Source organism: Balaenoptera borealis (genome assembly GCF_965194805.1).
Source record: "Balaenoptera borealis genome assembly, chromosome: 2".
Lineage (NCBI taxonomy): Eukaryota > Metazoa > Chordata > Mammalia > Artiodactyla > Balaenopteridae > Balaenoptera > Balaenoptera borealis.
This window is the reverse complement of record NC_138867.1, coordinates 173,005,135-173,024,947: the sequence shown is the minus strand read 5'-3', so window position 1 is coordinate 173,024,947 and position 19,813 is coordinate 173,005,135. Positions and strand designations below refer to the sequence as shown.

At 52.3% G+C, this 19,813-nt stretch overlaps 2 protein-coding genes across 2 annotated transcripts; one reads left to right on the top strand and one right to left on the bottom strand.

Annotated features, from left to right (window-relative positions):
* Positions 1-1,114: 1,114 nt before the first annotated feature.
* On the top strand, positions 1,115-15,027 carry B3GNT3 (UDP-GlcNAc:betaGal beta-1,3-N-acetylglucosaminyltransferase 3). Its single transcript, XM_082380398.1, is given in 7 exon segments — positions 1,115-10,251; positions 10,253-10,652; positions 10,656-10,733; positions 12,203-12,237; positions 12,239-12,456; positions 12,459-12,519; positions 12,521-15,027. Coding segments are annotated over 7 exon segments (1,062 nt in total). The 5' UTR covers positions 1,115-10,165; the 3' UTR covers positions 12,705-15,027.
* On the bottom strand, positions 15,027-19,813 carry INSL3 (insulin like 3). The gene is made up of 2 exons (XM_082380399.1): positions 17,698-19,813; positions 15,027-16,876 (listed from the first exon to the last, which is right to left on the bottom strand). Exons 1-2 carry the CDS (start codon positions 17,885-17,887, stop codon positions 16,665-16,667), a joined length of 402 nt encoding a protein of 133 aa, XP_082236525.1. The 5' UTR covers positions 17,888-19,813; the 3' UTR covers positions 15,027-16,664.

Sequence of the window (19,813 nt, the reverse complement as noted above, 5' to 3'; positions counted from 1 at the left end):
TGGGGATGGGGGGGGCTGGTCCAGGCCCCCCAAGGGTGCTAACGGGTAGGGCCTTGCCACCTGGATTGTGTGACATTCTCACTTCCCCATGTGTCTCAGCTTCTCTGCCTTCCTGGCCTCCCAAGCGGAGGTGAGGGGGACAGAGGTGCCTGGAGTCATATGTGCCTGGGTCTTTGATAGACCTTGGCTGTCACTTGGGGGTGTAGGCAGAGGTTGGGGGACTAGAGCACCGTCACCAGCCAGGGTCCCTCATTAATTCTGCTGAGTGGTCAGCCCCTTCCGTACATCTAGTGTCTCATTAATATTCAGTGAGTTATTAATATTTAGTACTGTGTTTATATATACGCAATGAATCATGACTATTCAGTGACTGTGTCTATTGGTGCCTCAGGGCTGTTTAGTGACTCATTCATATCATATTCATTGTACTAATATGCATATTCATTAATGCATCTCAAATGTGCCTTGCAACTATTAATTGTTGCCTTATAACTATTTCATATATTATAAATACTGGGTGCCTCCTGCATATTTAACAGATCATTAATATTCAGCACTTCACTAATATTCAGTGCTTCTTGCTCATTAAATGCATCCTGAATATTTCAGTGCCGTGAGTATTTGGCCCTTTAGCACATTAGGAATATTCGGAGTCAGGAATATTCAGTGCCTCTTGGTCCTGCCCCCTTGGCTCCAAGGATGTGCTTGCTGACTTATCAGGACTGAATCATCTGCATCCCCAAGGCCCCGGGTAGGGGACGGTGGCAGCTGCTGCCTAGAATGGGGTTAGCCTGAAGTGAGGCACAAGGAAATAGCCAATATGTGAGTCATGGTTAGCATTTTTCCTCATGCAACAAACAGCAGTGAGCACCAACTGGGGACACAGCTGTGAGGGCCAAGATGCTGGGCCCCACCTCTGGAGCTCCAGGCTGGCTGGAGAGATGGACAGGACGGAAGTGAGCAGTTTTGTCTAATGGTGGTGAGAGCAGCAGAGGAAAGCAGAGCCGGGGTGGGGTGTTTTAGCTGGGAGGTTGGGGCGTCTCTAAGGAGATGATGTTGGACGGAAACCTGAAGGTCAAGGAGAACCAGGGGGAAGAGCAGGAGAGAGGGGCGTCCGAGGTGGAAGGAAAGGCAGGTGCAAAGGTCCTGTGGCAGGGCTGAGCCCGGGTATTTGAAGGAGCTGTGAAGAGGCTGGTGTGGCAAGAGTGGAGGAGAGGGGGCGGTGGTCATGGGGCGGGAGGAGAAGGAGATTGAGAGCACCCCAGGGGGAGGCTTTTGGGTTGCAGCCAACGAAAACAAGTGGTTTTGCTGTGTGCGCTGCAGGAAGCAGGCTCGGAGTGATGGTGAAGTTGCAACAGTGCATGGAGGGCAAACAGCCCCGAGCAGGATTGGCCGGGATTGCAGTGGGGGGACCGGGTGGTGGGCCCTGAGAGTCAGCCCGACATCACTGCTGTGACTCTGTACACCGTGGCACTACGGTCTGCAGGGAGGAGCATGGAGGAGGCCCTGCCACGTGCAAGCAATATATGGATGTGTCCATCCATCAGATGCCTGATGGATCTTCCTGGTTTACATGGCATCGTGTCCCGAAGGCTCTCGCCCAGATACCACACCTGGGTCACCTGCTGCCCCATAACGTCCCCTTGTGAAAGGCTCGGAGACTTCTCACGTTTTGTTCTCCCTGGTCCATCCTTCTCTGTCCCCCACATCCAGGCTCTAAATTTTTTTTTTTTTTTTTTTGGCCATGCCACACGGCATATGGGATCTTAGTTCCCCAACCAGGGATCGAACCCATGCTGCCTGCAGTGGAAGTGCGGAGTCTTAACCACTGGACCGCCAGGGAAGTCCCAGGCTCTAAATATTGATGACTCCCTTCATCCTGTTTGCTGAACTCACCCACGTCCCTGTACCCCGCCAGCCAGCCCCTATCCAGGTCCCCAAATTCTTCTTCCTGGTTGCTGCCCTGGCCTCTAACTCCTGCCCTGATTGCCTTTTCCCCTTCACTGTCCACAGGGGACTTCTTCAAAGTATAACTCAATCTTGTCCTTCCCCTGCTCACACACCGTCCATGGCTCCCCATTGTTCCTCACCTGCAACATAAGAGCTGCTTTGTGGTCTGCCCCATTTCCTGAGCCTCCCCCTGCCATCATCTGGCAACCCTGCCTTTATCTCCCTCCTCCTCCACTTCTCCAACCACACCGCCTCCTCTCTCTCCCTTTGATAACCTAAATTTGTGCCCACCTCAGGGCCTTTGCGCTTGCTGTGCCCTCTGCCTAGAATGCCCTTCCCCTGGGGCTCTGCCCAGGTGATTTTCCCTTCATCCTTCAGGATGTCCCCAGGCTGGTCAGGTCCCTCCCCTGCCAGGGATCCCTCCTTCTTCAACAGAATTTATCGCAGCTGCGACTAAACAAATCACTTCCTCATGTATTAATATCATAAAGGAAGGGCTGGCTTGGCCATGGCTGTGTCCCCTGCACCCTGCATACAGTAGGTGCTTAGTAAATACTCTATGGCCCACAAGTCAGTGCAACAAGTAAAACAGTTGGATTCGTACATGTTCATAGACACTCCTGCTTTATGCTGAGCCTGAATATCCCCATCTGTAAGTGGGGGCACTAAAGGAGCCAGGACAATGAACCAAGGTCACTGGGTTGTCATTGCATAGTCAATGTATGCCAAGCCCTTTAATACTCAATAGAAAGTGACCCATTGTGTGTCTGTAGGGCAGGGAGTATTCTCAGCATTTCCATGTGCTAATGAGGAAATAGACTCCCAAGGGGAAGTGACTCACCAAGGTCAACTCAGAGCAAAGAGGTACCATTCAACAAGGAATCTGACCTCTCTTCTTCCTGCTCACACACCTCCATGGCTCGCCCATGCCCCAAGGAAACAGCCCCACTACTCAGCCTGGTGTTCAAGGTCTTTACAGGGTCTGGCCCCACCTCTTAGCCTCAGAAATCACCCCCTCTCCAAATTCTGCTTTTCAGCAAAATAAACTACACATGATTCCTTGAATAGGCTTTGTTTTCTTTCCCTTCCTTGCTTTTGCATTTGCTCTCTTTGCTACCTGAACTCCCCTTGGTGAACTCATATGCATCCTTCAAAACCTCAGCTTCAATATCCTGATCCATTCTCTGGCCCAGCCCTGATTCCACAGGTGTCTGGATTTGTCTCCCCCAGACTGAGGGCTTCTGGGGGGCCAAGCCCAGGGTTGAGGCTTCTCAATTCCTCCAGAACCTATTTGTTGAATGAATGAATAGTTTTCATATATATGTTTTGAGATAAGAGCCACTGAGACCCTTCTCAGAGCGGAAGGACTTGGAGACAGTGTGGATTTCTGTGGTAATGTGAGTCACCCACTGGGCCACCTTGGGACAAGTCTCTGAGCTTCACTTCCCCAGCTATGAAATGGGGGTGGGGATTCCCCCAGGGTTATTCAGACCTCACAAACTTCAGAGTGAGCAGCTGTTTGGGCTTCCACAAGCCCAATCCTTCCAGAACTGGAGAGGGTAGACAGGAGAATCTTGTGTGGGGCCAGGTAATCGAAAGCAGACCTAAGAGGAACTTCTCACCAGCCATACAGCCCCACCAGCAAAGTCCCCAGAGCTGCCACACAGTCGCTTAGGAGGAAGTAATACCAAGAGGCTTCCCGTCCTTGGCTAAGTGGAGCCCGTAAACCCCAGCTTTTCCCACAGTAGGTGTGAGGTCCCAGCCCATTTAGAAAGTAAGGCCTGTAAGGAGAGGTTGGGGACTACCTGGGATACAGCCCACTGAGACACCCAGCAAGGTATCCTGGACCAGTGAATCCCCAGCGCTCTCAGCCTGGCTGAAAGCGGGGCCTGGAGTTTCTTTTTTATGCCAGTCTGGATGTGGGATGTTGTGAGTTTGGAAACATTTGCTGCTTGAAGTTTTAAGGGGCCATGAGTTAGGGGTGGAGGTAGCCTTGGTGGATGGAAAAGGGAAGGGGATCTGGGATGCATTAATAGAGGTCTAGTGTAAGGGGAAGGGGACGTGAGCCTCCATCCCCTCCACCCCCAACTTGAGCTCTCAGACCCCAATCAGGAGCCTTATGGGGGCTGGGAGGGTGAAGTCGCTGTAAGATCCCTCCAGTTAAAGAAACCAGAGACCTGGCAAGAAAAAGTTGGGAATGCAGGTAGCCAACAAAGATTAAGTGTTTCATATACAAAGGGATCTTACAAATAAACAAGAAAGAAAATGCAAGGAAAAGAACAAGCATTAATGGATTTAATTAAAACCAAATGGCCACCCCCAAGAGCTTCTATTTTGCCCAGATACCCTGATCCCAGTGATATGAGCCATTTAGTCATTTTACCTCTTCTCACACCTTCCCCCTCCCCAATGTCCAGGTTTGGCTGAGTTGTAAATATTCCTATTTGTTGAGGTATCTTTCTTTGTTTTGGAGCTCTTGTTTGGCACTAAACACATTCCCAGCTAACAGATCCTTGGCCATTTAGGTTTGATTTTCTATTTAAATAGTAATAAATCTCATAAATACTCCATCTAATGAACTTAACTAAACCTATATCAAGCTTCTTTGTTCAGTCCCTCATTCTCCTCTTTGGATCCTTCCTCCTTTTGAGTTCTCTATTCTGGTTTCTGTGTTTATTTAGACCAGGATTATTTCTCAATCTTGACAATGCTGGATCATCGTCTGTCACGGGGCGGTCCTGTGCCCTATAGGATGTTAATTTAAGCAGCATCTCTGGCCTCCATCTGCTCGATGCCATTAGCAGTCCCATTTCTCCACCCTGCCCCAATCATGATAACCAGAAATGTCTCTGGACATTGCCCAGTAAGTATCCTGTGGGAGCAGAATAACCCCTGATTGAAAACTGATTTAGACTCTAAACTGCAGATGGGGTAGGGGGGAATCACCCTCTAAATTTTCATTGGATTCTGAATGAGGGTGTCTCTTAGCCAGAAGTTAGGGTCCCAGGCACACCCTTGTCTTCCAGCATCTGTGGGTCTCTGGCCACCAGTGTCACCGAAGATAATGTTGTGACATCTCTGGTCTTATTTTTGGTGACTTGGGCTTTCTACTGCAGCTCTTGAGTTTTTTCCCGTCCTCGGAGCTCAGGGATCTGCCAGGTTCACCTGGGAATGCTCCTTTCTTGTGGTCCACTCTGGACTCGGGCCCCTCTTCAGCTCAGGAAAATGTCCTTCTAGGATTCTGTTCATTCTTGCATCATTTGTCAGTTCACAGTCTCCTCTCAAGATTGTGATTTGCCTTTTTGGGTCTCCCAGACCTGCCCTCCAGATGGTGAACCACCCGCTGAGGCTGGTAGCTAACCCGGGGATGCCATGGAAACAAGACAGGCTCTGTGCCACCCGCAGACAGGGTGCCCAGCTGCTCAGACTCCATCAGCTCATTCCTACCTCAGGGTCTTTGCACCTGCTGTTCCCTCCCTGGGGATCTTTCCCTCACAACCTCAGCCATGATGGCTCCTCTGTGCCATTCACATCCCAGCTTAAGTGTCATCCAGACCTCAAAATCCACGCCCACCACCCAACCCCATTTCCTCCCGTGGCATTCATCCCCTTGTATCTCTTCACCGAGGTTATTATTTAGTGTTTGTTCCCCCTCAAGCATGTGAGTCCCAGAGTGGCAGAGACATTGAGGTATCCCATGCCTGTTCACCACTGTGTCCCCGCTCCCGGGAGGTGCCTGGCACACAGGAGAAGCACAGTAAATATTGGCTCGAATGAATGAATGTATAACTTCATTCTGAGAGTCAACATATATATTTTTTGGCCACGCCATGCGACTTCCGGGATCTTAGTTCCCCGACCAGGGATCGAACCCGTGCCCCCTGCAGTGGAAGCACGGAGTCCTAACCACCGGACCTCCAGGGAAGTCCCAAGAGTCAATATTTTTTCAGATGCTGTGGCATCCCAGCATTCGTTCGTTCATTCATTCATTCAACACACATTTACTGAGCACCTACTAGTCACCAAGCACAGTTCTAGGGGCTGGGGATAAAATGATGAATAAGACTTATTGCATGGAACTTGTATTCTGGTGGGGAAGATGGATGAGAAGCAGTACATTTTTTAAGGTTTTTTAAATTTATTTATTTATTTATTTTTGTCTGCGTTGGGTCTTCGTTGCTGCGCGCGGGCTTTCTCTAGTTGTGGCGAGCGGGGGCTACTCTTCGTTGCAGTGTGCCGGCTTCTCACTGCGGTGGCTTCTCTTGTTGTGGAGCACGGGTTTTAGGCGCGCGGGCTTCAGTAGTTGTGGCACACGGGCTCAGTAGTTGTGGCTCGCGGGCTCTAGAGCGCAGGCTCAGTGGTTGTGGCGCACGGGCTTAGTTGCTCCACGGCATGTGGGATCTCCCCAGACCAAGGCTCGAACCCATGTCCCCTGCACGGGCAGGTGGGTTCCTAACCACTGCACCACCAGGGAAGCTCCATTTTTTAAGTTTTTATTTTAGGAGGTGAAAAGTGCTGTGGAAGAAAGAAAAAGTAGGCTAGGGTGGGGGATCAGGGCTGCCAGTGAGATGGTGTGTCCTGAGGAGGTGTTCCTGAGAAGGGGACATTTGAGCAAAGACAAGGAGCGGGAGGAGGGAGTTGTATAGAAATCTGGAGAATCAGGCAGAGGAAACAACCTGTGCAAAGGTCCTGAGGCAGGACCATGCTCAGCATGTTTGAGGTTAAAATCCCAACCACACTCTTACATAGGGTTAATTCCCATTTTACTTTGAAGCTCAGAGAGGTCAAGCTTCTTTCCCAAGGTCACACAGCAGAACCTGTGGAGTGGGATCTGAGCCTCATTTCGGGGAGACACCTGGCTGGAGAGGCCTTGGCCAGGCAGTGTGCAGAGACAGTGATGGGCACGTTGGGGAAATGGCCTCATGGATCAGGGCAGGAGCCTCTGTCCCCAGCACCAGCACCCATTTGTGGCTCTAGATAAAATGGGAAACTACTCTCTTCTTGCTCCCAGGCAATTGCTGGGTGGGGTTGCTTGGAGCTCGAGGGGCCTACCAGAATCCACTGACTACCCCACAGTGTTTCAGGTGCCAGAGGGGAGAGCGAGGAGGCCCCAGACGAGCACAGACATCCTGAGGCACTCTGAAGTAAGTGCTGGGGTTCACATATTCATTCAACAAATACTTGTTGAATACCCACTAGGTACCAGGTGCCGGGAACTCCCTTCACACCTGCACAACCTAGTGAGTTGCTCAGATGCCCCCTTTATAACTGAGGAAACTGAGACCCTAGGTATGGAGGGCACACAGCCAGGGAGTGATGGAGGTGGGATTTAAACCCAGGAGTTGGGCTCCAGAGGGCACCTCTCTGAGGTGAGACAATAAGTGTTTACTGAATTAGTAAGTCCTGCCTTGGATCTAATCTGGCATTTTCATGCTGCGCTGGAAAATAGATCTTCAAATTTAGGGCTGGAACACAGCACAGATACCACCTTTCCAGACAAAGAGACATTGAGGGAGTCCAGGGAAGCCTGGGAAAGGAATGTGGACAGGAGACCAAGGGCTCTGCCTAGATATGGAAAAGGAAATCTTCGGCGGTGGGGGGAGGTGGTTGATGGATAAATAAAAGTGTGCCAGGCTGCTCTCACCTTCTGAGATGGCCCACACTGTCGAGTGTGTTTCTCTCTAAATAAATCCACTTCTTTTTTTAAAATTATTTTTTAGATTTATTTTATTTATTTAATTATTTATTGGCTGCGTTGGGTCTCCCGTTGCTGTGTGCTGGCTTTCTCTAGTTGCAGAGAGCGGGGGTTATTCTTCGTTGCGGTGCGAGGGCTTTTCATTGCAGTGGCTTCTCTTGTTGTGGAGCACAGGCTCTAGGCACGCAGGCTTCAGTAGTTGTGGCACACGGGCTTCAGTAGTTGTGGCTCATGGTCTTAAGAGCCCAGACTCAGTAGTTGTGGCACACGGGCTTAGGGCTTACGGCTTAGTTGCTCTGCGGCACATGGAATCTTCCCGGACCAGGGCTCCAACCCGTGTCCCCTGCATTGGCAGGCGGATTCTTAACCACTGCGCCACCAGGGAAGCCCTAAATCCACTTCTTACCTATCACTTTGTCTCTCGCTGAATTCTTTGTGACGAGACATCAAGAACCTGAGATTTGTTAAATCCTGAGACCAGAACTAAAACCCCCAGCAAATGGAAGATGTTACCATTCTTCACTCCAGAAAAGACCACCTGAGTCCAGATTAAAGGAACCAGAGAAACTCATCAAGAGATTACCTGAGACCAGATTAAAGGAGTGCAGGCCCTGCACACACCCTAATCCTTATCAGCAAGCCTGCCCTTGAACCATTGCCACATCCTCCTGGGTTGGGACACACGGTTTTTAGGGGCACGAGCCTGCTGCTTCCCCCTTTTCCCTGACAAAGCAATAAAGCTCTTCTTTTCTACTTCACCCCCCCACCCAAAAAAAGTGTGCCAGAGAGAAACTTAATGAATTTACTTTTATTCATAAATTCATTCACTCAGACACTCTCTGCTTCCCCCATGTGTTTGCCTCATGCTGGGCAATGCCAGGACCCTCAAGAAGCCCCCAGTCTTGGGAAGAAAAAGTCAGAGATCATGATGAAACCATACACCTCAGACTGGGACTTGAACCCACGCAGCCAGGACTCGAACCCGGCCAAAACCCACAGTCTTCCAACTGAGATCACACACCATATCAGGTAAGAAAGGCACCAGGGTATGGGGTTATCAGTTTTTATAGAGGTGGGTAATTTTATAGGCTAATGAGTAGGAGGAGTATTCCAGCTATTTTGGGAAAGGGCGGGGATTTCCAAGAATTGGGCCACCGCCCACTTTTTGATCCTTATGGTCGGTCTTGGAATTGTCATGGTGCCTATAGTGTCATTTAGCTTGCTGATGTGTTACAGTGAGTGTATACTGAGGCTCAAGGTCTAGTGGAAGTTGACTTGTCTGCCATCCTGGATCCATTTGGTTCTAATCAGTTTATGTCATGTCTGTGGGCTATGTCATTCTTTCAAAGGTTGTGCCCTGCCCCCTTCCCTCCTGTTTCAATGACCTAGCCAGAGAGGGAGACAGGGCTAACTAGGAAACCAGGACTCTTCCTGAGAGGTCCAAGAGGACTTCCCAGAGAATGGATCATTTGAGATGGGTTTTAAAGGAGGAAGAGGAGTTTGCCAAGGAAGATAGCTTTGTTTGAGACATGCTGGGCCTGAGGGTTCTGTGAAGAGCCAGGGCCCATGCTCAGCTCACAGGACCATTAAAAATAGTCAAGAAGGGCTTCCCTGGTGGCGTAGTGATTGGGAGTCCACCTGCCAGTGCAGTGAACACGGGTTCAAGCCCTGGTCCGGGAAGATCCCACATGCTGCGGAGCAACTAAGCCCGTACGCCACAACTACTGAGCCTGCGCTCTAGAGCCCGCGAGCCACAACTACTGAGCCCACGAGCCACATCTACTGAAGCCCGTGCACTCTAGAGCCCGTGCTCTGCAACAAGAGAAGCCACCGCAGTGAGAAGCCCGCGCACTGCAACGAAGAGTAGCCCCTGCTCGCGGCAACTAGAGAAAGCCCGTGCACAGCAACGAAGACCCAACACAGCCAAAACTAATAAATAAATAAACAAAAATAATAAATAAAATAAATTTATAAAAAAAAAATAGTCAAGAAGAATGAGTGATGGTTCTATCACAATCCCAGAAGCTCAGAGCTCCCTGGAGGAGCAAGTGAAAAGGGAAGCAGGAAGGATCCCAGCAGCTCTCAACTGCTAAAAAGGGAGTTCTCTGCCTCTCTCGGGGAGGCTCCTGGGCCATCTCTGAGAGGGGGACGTAAAGAGGACCAGCTTGGATGCGGGGGGTGGGGGGTGGGATTCTGGGCACACTGAATCTGGGAGGCTCACCTTGGCATCTCCATGCCTGTTTTCTCTGTAAATATTGATCCCCGATAGGGCCTGGGCAACAGTCAGAGCCAACATGGGGTACTGGAGGAGGTGGGAGCCGGGGGAGTCTCTGGGGGTGAATTTCAGTATTTTTCCAACTTGAGCAACTATAGGGCTGCAACCAGGTGTTGGGGTCCACAGGTAACTCTGGAAAAGTGCTTGGCCCATCTGGCATCTTCAGGCATCTTCAGTGAGTGTTATTGTCTGCAGAAGCTGCCCAGGGGTCTCTTCGGACCAATCCCAAACTCAGGCGGACCAGAATGAGGTGTTCTCGGCCCCTGCGGACAGAGGTGGGCCTGGCTGTGGCTCTGGGCACCTTCACCCTCCTCCTCCTCTTCAATCTGCACATCACCACCCACCTGCCCAGGCCTGAAGGAGTCGCCGGGCATCCCCGTGGCTCTGGTCTGGCCCTTGCCGCCCTCCCGCCCACCGCCCGCCCCCTGCCTGGCCAACATCTCCATGGCCGCCCTGTCGGACTTCGCCAGGCAGCTGCAGCACATCCGCAACTTCCTGCTGTACAAACACTGCCGCGACTTCGTGCTGCTCCAGGACGTGCCGCCTGACAAGTGCGTGCAGCCAGTCTTTCTGCTGCTGGTGATCAAGTCCTCGCCCAGCAATTACGAGCACCGGGAGCTGGTGCGGCGCAGGTGGGGCCGTGAGCGCCAGGTGCATGGCGTCCTGCTGCGCCACCTCTTCCTGGTGGGCACGGACCCCAACTCGCTGGAGGCGCGCAAGGTCAACCGGCTGTAGGCCATGGAGGTGCGGATGCATGGTGACATCCTGCAGTGGGATTTCTACGACTCATTCTTCAACCTCACTCTCAAACAGGTGGGCTGGGGGAGGGAGGGTGTCACCTGATTGGGGCCACCTCTCCTTCCTGCCCAAAGTTGCTACCACCTCCTCTGAGGAGCTCTGGGGACCAGAAACTCCCATCAACCTCGCCCCACCCCATCTACTGTCCTCATGGTGATCCGAAGTCTTCTTTGTCCAAGGGAGGCAGGGAGAAAGGACTTACAAGCCTGGCTCTCCAATCCTTGATGACCTGGGCTCAAATCCAGACTCCGCTTCTTATCTGCTGTTTGCCATGGATGATCATTCACCTCTCTATGCGTCAGTTTCCTCATCAGGGAAATGGGATATTAATTGAACTCACCCACCTCTGAGGGCTGCTGTGAGGATTACATGAGATGATATTCATAAGGCACCTGGACCAGTGCCAGGTGCTCAGATAACATTGGCAATGGCGCATGGGGAGCGCTGGACAGAACACATCTTATTTCTTTGTTCTGGTTCTGTCTCCCCATGAGGCCCAGGTCTGTGTGTTAGTTACTCAACAAAGACCTTTCTGATGGAAAAGAAACCATGAGAGGTAGATAGAATCTTGCCCATGCTCAGAGGAGGAATTGAAGGCTCCAAGGACCCACCCAGGATGTGGGGGGGTGGGGATGGAGTAAGCTGAGTAGAGACACAAGCTGAAAGGGGCCCAGTGCAGGTTCCTGCTCATAGTAAGTACAGACGGGTCTGGGTTCAAGACTTTGAACAACAGACCTTCTCTGTTGTATGACCTTGCTCAAGGCACTTTCTCTGGAGAGCCTCTATTTCTTCATCTGTAAATGAGACTGAAGACCACACCTGCCTCTTAAAATTGTATTAAGGATTCAAGGTAGGGCAGGCAGTGAGTACAGTGCCTAGCATGCAGCCAAAGTTATTATGGAGGTAACTGAAGCCAAGGCGGGTAGAGGGCCCAGAACCTCTTAACATGCCATGTTCTTAATGCAGAACACAAAAGCATGTGATAAACGTCAACTTGACAAACATGAATCCAGTGCCTACAAAGTGTTGACCCCATAATGGGTGCTGAAGAGATGGCACATAGGAGAGACACAGCTCCCACCCAGGGGGACCCCAGAGTCTGGTGGGGGAGGTAGATGTTATATAACAATCATACAAGTAATTTAATGGTAGTACTTGGCAAGGCAGAGTCAGAAGGAATAGCAATAAATGTAAATGTGACAATTTTCAAGCACTTCTTGGTGCTTTACAGAGCATCATCTCTGTAGATCCCCAACAGTCCTGGAGGCAGGTCCCATGATGTGTCCTGTCTGGGAAGTTGGAAACTGAGGCACACAGAGGGGCAGTTGGTTGCAAAGGACCACAGAATGAGTCCTTTAACCCAGAATAGCCTGAATGGAAAACACATCCTTGCCTGGCCTCACTGGGCTGGGGTGGCTGACAGGGACCCAAAGCTGATGGCCCCAGACATCAAGCCCGTGTGCCCTGTCCACTCCCCCTTGCAGGTGCTCTTCCTACAGTGGCAGAAGACACGGTGCACATGCCAGTTTTATGCTCAACTGGGATGATGACGTCTTTGCCCACCCTGACCACCACCTCTCAACGGGGCAGTTGACCCACAGTGTGTGCCCCGTCCGCCTTCCCTGGAGCAAGTACTATGTGCCGAAGGTGGTGACAGAGGAGGAACACTACCCGCCCTACTGCGGGGGTGGTGGCTTCCTACTGTCCCGCTTCACAGCCACCACCCTGCGCCACTCCCCCCCACCCTGGACCTCTGCCCCATTGTTGATGTCTTCCTGGGCATGTGCCAAAAGCAGGAGGGCTTCACACAGTGGTATCCTCACAGCCAGTGTTCAGGCCCCCTCCAGCTGCCTGTCCTCCTTTGACCCCTGCTTCTACCAAGAGCTGCCGCTGGTGCACCGCTTCCTGCCCTACGAGATGCTGCTCATGTGGGACGTGCTGAACCAGCCCAAGCTCACCTGTGACAAGCGGACACAGATCTACTGAGGTGGAGTCAGGGCCCCCAGCCTCGAGGCTACTGTCTCCATCCCCATAGAAAGGGCAGCAGCTTCCTCCCCGGAAGCTGAGACCTTTGTCCTCCTAAGTGGGCAGGACCTAGGAGAGTACCAGGGAGGTTGGATGAGTCTGACCGGTGAATTCCTACACATCCTTCAAAACTCACCTAGTACTGCCTAGACCGTGTTCCATCATCCTCCCTAGACTCTCAGCTGGAAGGACCATCTCTTTCCATGTCAGCTAATGGCAGAAGCACTTCTGCTAGGGTCCCAGCTGCTGCTGCTGCATCCATCCCTTTTCCATATCCCACTTCCTAGCCCTGACCTTGATCATGGGCTAAAGCCTAAGCAGTGACCAGCCTCTCCTTGGTTGTGAACCTGCAATGGTGGGTGAATTCCTGCAATGGTTCAAGGCCAATTGAGGACACCTGGGTCCACACGCAGCTGAAGCAAGAAGGAGTTTTCAGCTGGGAAGAGAGGGTTTCTGTTCTCCACCCCTCCCTGGATCTTGGACCCCTCAGATGGTGGGAGGGGCCAGAGAGTCTGGGAATGGGACCACCCCCTCCCTGCTTGTGGCTTCAAGCGCTCTTATGGTGGGAACATTGGGCAGAGGAGGGAGGGAGCTATCTGTCTCAGGCTATCGGAGCTCAGAGTTTCTGGAGTCCCTGACAGGACCCAGCCCCACACCGGTGCTCCCCGACAATACAGGAAAGAGTATTGGGGCAAGAGGGGTCTTCACTGGGCCCAAGGCCAGCACACACACCTTAGTGCCCAGAGAAGGGGGATATTCAGGTCCTTGGGGAACCCTAAGTTCTCGGGACCCAGGACTGGCCCCCGCCTCTGTGTGTCTCTCAGACTGGGGAGATCCAAGTGAACTGGTGACCCCCAGCCCTGCCACCCTCGGACAGGTGTCTGAGACAGGTTTCACAGGGATTGGGGCAGTGGTAAAGGGGACCTCACACAGCAGACTGAGGACTGGAGACCAGGTCCTCAGAGAATAAAATGTTTTGCAAAGACTTAGAGGTCTTTTTTTTGTTTTTTAAAGTGATTTACAAGTTTTAACTCAGATCAGTCTACATTCATCCTTAAAATCTCACTTCCAGAAGAAAATATACAACAGTAAAACAGGGCAAGGATGAAGTAGAGGCTATGGAAGCTTCTATCAGGCAGATCTCACATCATCCTCCCCTGCCCCCCACACACACACCCTCCATGGCTCCCTATTGCCCTCAGCTTATATTTCCCCCTGCAGACTGATTCTCACTGCCAGCTGATGGCAGGCTCCGGAGAGAGAGGCACAGGGGTGATACTACTCCTAGCTGCATGGGACGCTGGACCCACCTGCTTCTGGCAAGGCTGCTTCTGAATCCCGCCCCGCCACCACGCAGCCTCCCCTCTCTTCCCCGGGCTCATCTCCTTTCACTGGGACTACAGCTCTACTGTCCTCTGTCCCACTCCTTGTGTCCCTTCTTTAAGTATTTATTGTGCACCTACTGTGTGCTACACACCTTGCCCTGTACTCCTCCTCCCAGCCCCATGGGAACGGTCAGTGGGCACTGACCCACCTTATAGTGAGGACACAAACCTGTGAACAATGAAACAGGAAGTTACCAGAAGTGGTAAGAACTTTGAGGAGAATTAAAATGAGGTGATTGGACACACAGGGATGGGGACGAGAGCTAGCCAGGAAGTCAGGGGGTTGGGACTGCAGAGATGGGGCCTGAAGGAGGAGGTTATGGCCTTGGGGAGAATTGGGAGGAGGATGTTCCAGGCAGAGGATACAGCATATGCAAAGGTCCTGAGGTGAGATGATCTGAGAGCATTTAAATTGCAGCCAGGAAGCTGTGACTGGAGGTGGGTAAGGAGGAGATGGAGGGAGAGGGGACAAGAGATCACAGGGACTAGTCACGTGGGGCCTTGTGGGTTGGGGTGAGGAGAGAGGGTGTTATTTTGAGGGTTACAGCATCTTTGGAGCAAGGAAATGACAGGATTAATTTTATTTATTTATTTATTATTTATTTATTTATTTATTTTTGGCTGCGTTGGGTCTTCGTTGCTGCACGCGGGCTTTCTCTAGTTGCAGTGAGCGGGGGCTACTCTTGGTTGCGGTGCGCGGGCTTCTCATTGTGGTAGCTTCTCTTGCTGCGGAGCACGGGCTCTAGTAGGCTTGTGGGCTTCAGTAGTTGTGGCACGCGAGCTCAGTAGGTGTGGCGCACGGGCTTTGTTGTTCCACAGCATGTGGGTTCTTCCTGGACCAGGGCTCAAACCCATGTCCCCTGCATTGGCAGGCGGATTCTTAACCACTGTGCCACCAGGGAAGCCCCGACATGATTGATTTTTGTTTTAAGAAGCCCTGCAGCTGCCATGGAGACTGTTGAAAAGGAAGGTGGAGGCTGAGGCAGCCCCTAAGCCAGAGGAGACAGGCCTGGATGAGGCAGGGACTGCAGGAGTTTCTACCAGGGAGATCTGATCTCATCCTGCCCCTGCTCAAACACCTTCTGTGTCTCCCCATTGCCCTTGGGAAAGAGTGCTGCTCCCCTGCTGCACCGGATTGAATAGTGTGTCACAAAAGTTCCCATCCACCTGGCACCTCAGAATATGGCCTTATTTGGAAATAGAGTCTTTGCAGATGTAATTAAGGTAAGGATCAAGATAAGATCATCCTGGATTAGGGTGGGCTCTGAATCCAATGAGAGCGCTTTTAGAAGAGACAGAAATGAACACACAGAGAGACATGGAAAAGAAGACGATGTGAAAATGGGGGCAGAGCTTGGAGTGACGCACCTACAAGCCAAGAATTGCCAGTAGCCCCCCAGAGTTGAGAGAGGCAGGGGGACAGAATCTTCCTCAGAGCCCTTCAAAAAGAATCAACCCTGCCAACACCTTGATTTCTGACTTCTGGCCTCTAAAACTGGGAGGGAATAAGTTTCTACTGTTTTAAGCCACCCAGTCTGTGGCTGTTCCAGCAGCCTTAGGAAACTAATACACATGTGAACAGATCACATAGGCAAATACCCGAGCATTTTTTTCAAGAGGGTCAAATCATACGATTCCTATCTCAGGATGAAAGGAGGATGCAAGTGAAAAGAATGGTGAGAGTTGGATCACTAAATATCCACTGTGAGGGGAATTCCCTGGCGGTCCAGTGGTTAGGACTCCACGCTTCCATTGCAGGTGGCACGGGTTCAATCCCCGGCCAGGGAACTAAGGTTCCACAAGCCCCACAGCACCGCCAAAAAAAAAAAAAAAAAATCCACTGTGACTCATTCAGACATTCATGTGTTGTGTCCACTGATAAGTGGACGTTAAGTGAGGTTAAGGCCCCCCATGAGCCATGACAGAGACCTGGATTCGAATCCTGAACTTGGCCATTCCCTCCCTGTCTGACCTTGGCAAACAGCGAGCTCCCTTGGCCTCAGTTTCCCCACTTTGTAGTGTGATGATTCTCCAATTGTTATTAAGTTTCTGGAAGTGTTGGTGGGTCCACGGCTGCCAGTGGAAAATTCCACACAAAGGCTGACCCAGGCTTCTGCCTTTTTCTTGAGAAAATGCAAAAAGTTTCTTCAGATTCTGCAGACATCTTATTTATTTACTATTGATAAGACAGCAAGAGGGGAGTCAAATGCAGGGAGCGGGGTAACTGGGGCTCCTCTGAGGTGAGAACATTTGAGAACAGGTGTCTGGCATCTCCACAAAACCAAGGATCCTCCAAGGTTTTGGAGGAAACCAAGTTTCCTCCAAGGAAACTCTAAGGTTTGGGATCTGGTGTTTTCCCCAGTTGGCCCCCCAGAGGACAGGTGGCCTGGGTGAGGTGGTGAGCGCCTTGTCCTAGGAGGTAATCAACAAAGTCTCCCCCAGACATGGGGCTTCATGGTGCTGTGTGGCATCAGGAGTTCACCAGACCGGACCCCTGTGGGTCTCAGGCTCCCCCAAGGCCACACCCCAGGAGGGTTCAGTGGGGACAGAGGGTCAGCAGGTCTTGCCGGGTGCAGCCACTGAGGCAGCAGTGACGGACAGGGTTGGTGGCAGCTGCCCGGCGGTGGCGGTGGTGGTGATGGCGAGAGGCCTGGGGCAGGGGCTGTGGGGCGAGTACCAGCATGGGGTCCCCACTGGCCATCAGCCCATGGAGGAGATGTCGTCCTTCCAGCCACTGTAGCAGCTCACCTGGGGACAGGGAGGAATTCAGCATAGAGGGGGGACCCCAGAGGACCCCACTCACACTGCACACACAGCCTCCGCTCATCATGCACAGAAACAGAAAGTAAGCATTTATTGAGTGCCCAGTGTTTACCAGGCACAGATTGAATCCCCCATCCGGACGTGTGCAGTCTTGACCCACACCACACTCAAGTCCCCAGCTATGCACACTCCCACGTGTCACCTATGGTAAGAAGGCACAGACACTTCACAGAGCAGATGACAGAAGGGGTGACATACGACGTATACATGTACACACAGACGCAGGCGCACACCCTCGTAGCCCCTCCCACTTCCCTGCGCACCTCTGCACACCCATCTGTACCCGTGTCACACACACAGGACACACACGCATGTGACAGACGTTGTACACAAAGCTGTTTGATACTCCCTGCACCAGGGCCGGGACTAGGGTGAAGAGAGCCAGGCGCAGGCCTGGAGCGCACAATTTTAAGGGGGCGCCAAAAAACCTCAACAACCAAGATCAAACATATTGTAACGGAATATTTTAAAATTAAAATGAAGGCAGAAATTCCTGAAGATCAAAATATTGAAACTGTAAATAAAGACAGGATCTGATCTGGCTACGCACTTGTTCAGACTCGCTCGCGTCGCTCTCCGCGCACTGATTCCCGCGCCTGGCAGGGGGCGCATCCCCCGCGGACTTGCACAGACCCGCGCAGCCGGCAGGTGGACCCCAGAACATGCATGCAAACCCTTCTGCATGCACCTGCCCCACGCCCGGCCCCAGAGACCCCACAGCACAGTCCTCGCCCGCCCCTACTCACGGTCGCCGCCAGCCACAGGTCGCCCATCCTCGGGGGACCAGCGCGGGCCCCCGCACAGCCGCACCAGCGCGCGCACGAAGTGGTGGCCGCACAGCTTCTCTGGCGCTTCCTGGGCGGGGGCAGGGCCTAGGGCGAGCGCCAAGGCCGGGCCCAGCAGCACCAGCGCCCAGGTGAGCCGACGGGGGTCCATGGCGGCGGGAGGCACCGGGCCCCAGCGGGGATTCCCCTTATAGGCGCTGGCCCGCCCCAGCTGGGAGCCTTGGAGGGGGGACAGAGCATTCCTCCAGGACGGTCCAGGGAGAAGGTCAAGGGCAGGGTCAGGGCAAGCATACTGGAACCCCTGATAGTTGGGTTTCCTTTTTATTATGATATGAGGGCCTGACAACCTTTGATTGCCGAGGCATCGGCTTCATAGATGGCTCCCCAATAAATGTGACTACGTAAAGGGCCAGGCCACCTCCTCCCACTGACGCACCTATGTTTTACACGTCTCGGCTGATTTCAGTCGCGTACCACTTGGGCCACTTGGTTGCTTGTTTTGTTTTCTCTTCTTATGCTTTAAATTCCAACCTATGTTAAATTCACCAATAAAGAGTGAGCCCACAACTCTTAGGCTCCCACCCTTGACCCCAATAAAAGCAGGACCCCAGGCCCACACTGCTCTCTGTACCCAGGACCTTGCTCTGTGGCCCCAGGAGTGCTGTGTAATTTCCAGGTGTGCTGTGTAATTTATAAGTAATAAACCTTTATTTTCTCAAAGTTTCCTGATGGTTGTTGCTGAATGGCATCTTTCAATCATAATAAGAACTCAAGGGCCGGTCCGGCCACAACAGTGATTTTTTTTTTAATTAATTAATTTATTTATTTTTATTTTAGTTTATTTTTTGGGTGGGTTGGGTCTCCGTTGCTGCGCGTGGGCTTTCTCTAGTTACGGTGAGCGGTGGCTTTCTCTTCATGGCGGTGCGCGGGCTTCTCATTGCGGTGGCTTCTCTTGTTGCAGAGCACGGGCTCTAGGCGCGCGGGTTTCAGTAGTTGTGGCGCGTGGGCTCAGTAGTTGTGGCTCGCGGGCTCTAGAGGGCAGGCTCAGTAGTTGTGGCGCTCGGGCTTAGTTGCTCCGCGGCATGTGGGATCTTCCCGGACCAGGGCTCGAACCCGTGTCCCCTGCATTGGCAGGCGGATTCTTAACCACTGTGCCACCAGGGAAGCCCAACATTGATTACTGATTATTGATAGGCCGAGATCCATGGTCTCTCTCCCTGGGCCAGGGCCTTGGGCATATCTCTCCCAGGGAGACCACTGGTTGAGGAGTCTTTATTTTTTAACCATTTTAAAGAGGAGAAATAGATAAACTGAGAAATAATAATTCCATGCGATGGTGGCGGTGGGCATCCAGCCAACTGAGACCAGGTCCATTCAGAATCTTGTTGTCCTTATTACTGGACAAATAAGGAAACTGAGGCTCAGAGAGGAGACCCCACACTTGCACAAGGTCACAAGAGGCTGGGCCCTGGGGCTGCGAGTCTTGGTCAGTTCTGCCTCTCCCACATCAGGGTCTCCTTGGGTTGGGCAGGGGATGGAGGGCCTCTACCGGGTGCCAGTCTGGGTGCCAGTTTTACCAAGGAGGGAAACTAAGGCAGAGAGGGAGGTTACTCAACCCAACGCGGGTGAGACCCTGAGCTGAAAACCCTGTCTTGCAGCCCCTCCCCCTTTTCACCAAAGCAGGCTACGACAGTAGGCACAGAGATCTCTGTCTCTGTCTCTGCCCTGCTCCCTCTGTCTCTCTCTGAGTCTCTCTTGGCCTTTCTCTCTCTGTCTCTGTCATTCTCCAAATCTTTCCAGCATTCCTGAGGAGGAAACGAGGGACTGGTTTGGCCCCCGCTAACGTTGGACCCCTCCCCATAGCCTAACCCTCCCAACCAGGCCTTGCCCTCTGGCCCCCACTAGAGCAGCCTGTTCCCTCCACCCACCAAGAGCCTGTAATCAGCTCCCCAGGACAGTGCCAAGGCCAGCAGCTGGGGCTGGGGGGGAGGGCTTCTGTCCTCGAGGGCCCCATCCTCCTGTCCCTCCTCCCCAAGCCTGCCCTGAGGCTCCCATTGTGGCCCCCAGGGGTCTCTAT

Coding starts and splice junctions, on each gene's coding strand:
- INSL3 (XM_082380399.1), bottom strand. CDS start 17,887: ATGGACCCCCGTCGGCTCACCTGGGCGCTGGTGCTGCTGGGCCCGGCC. Junction 16,877..17,697: donor ACCTGTGGCTGGCGGCGACC/GTGAGTAGGGGC, acceptor CCCTGTCCCCAG/GTGAGCTGCTACAGTGGCTG.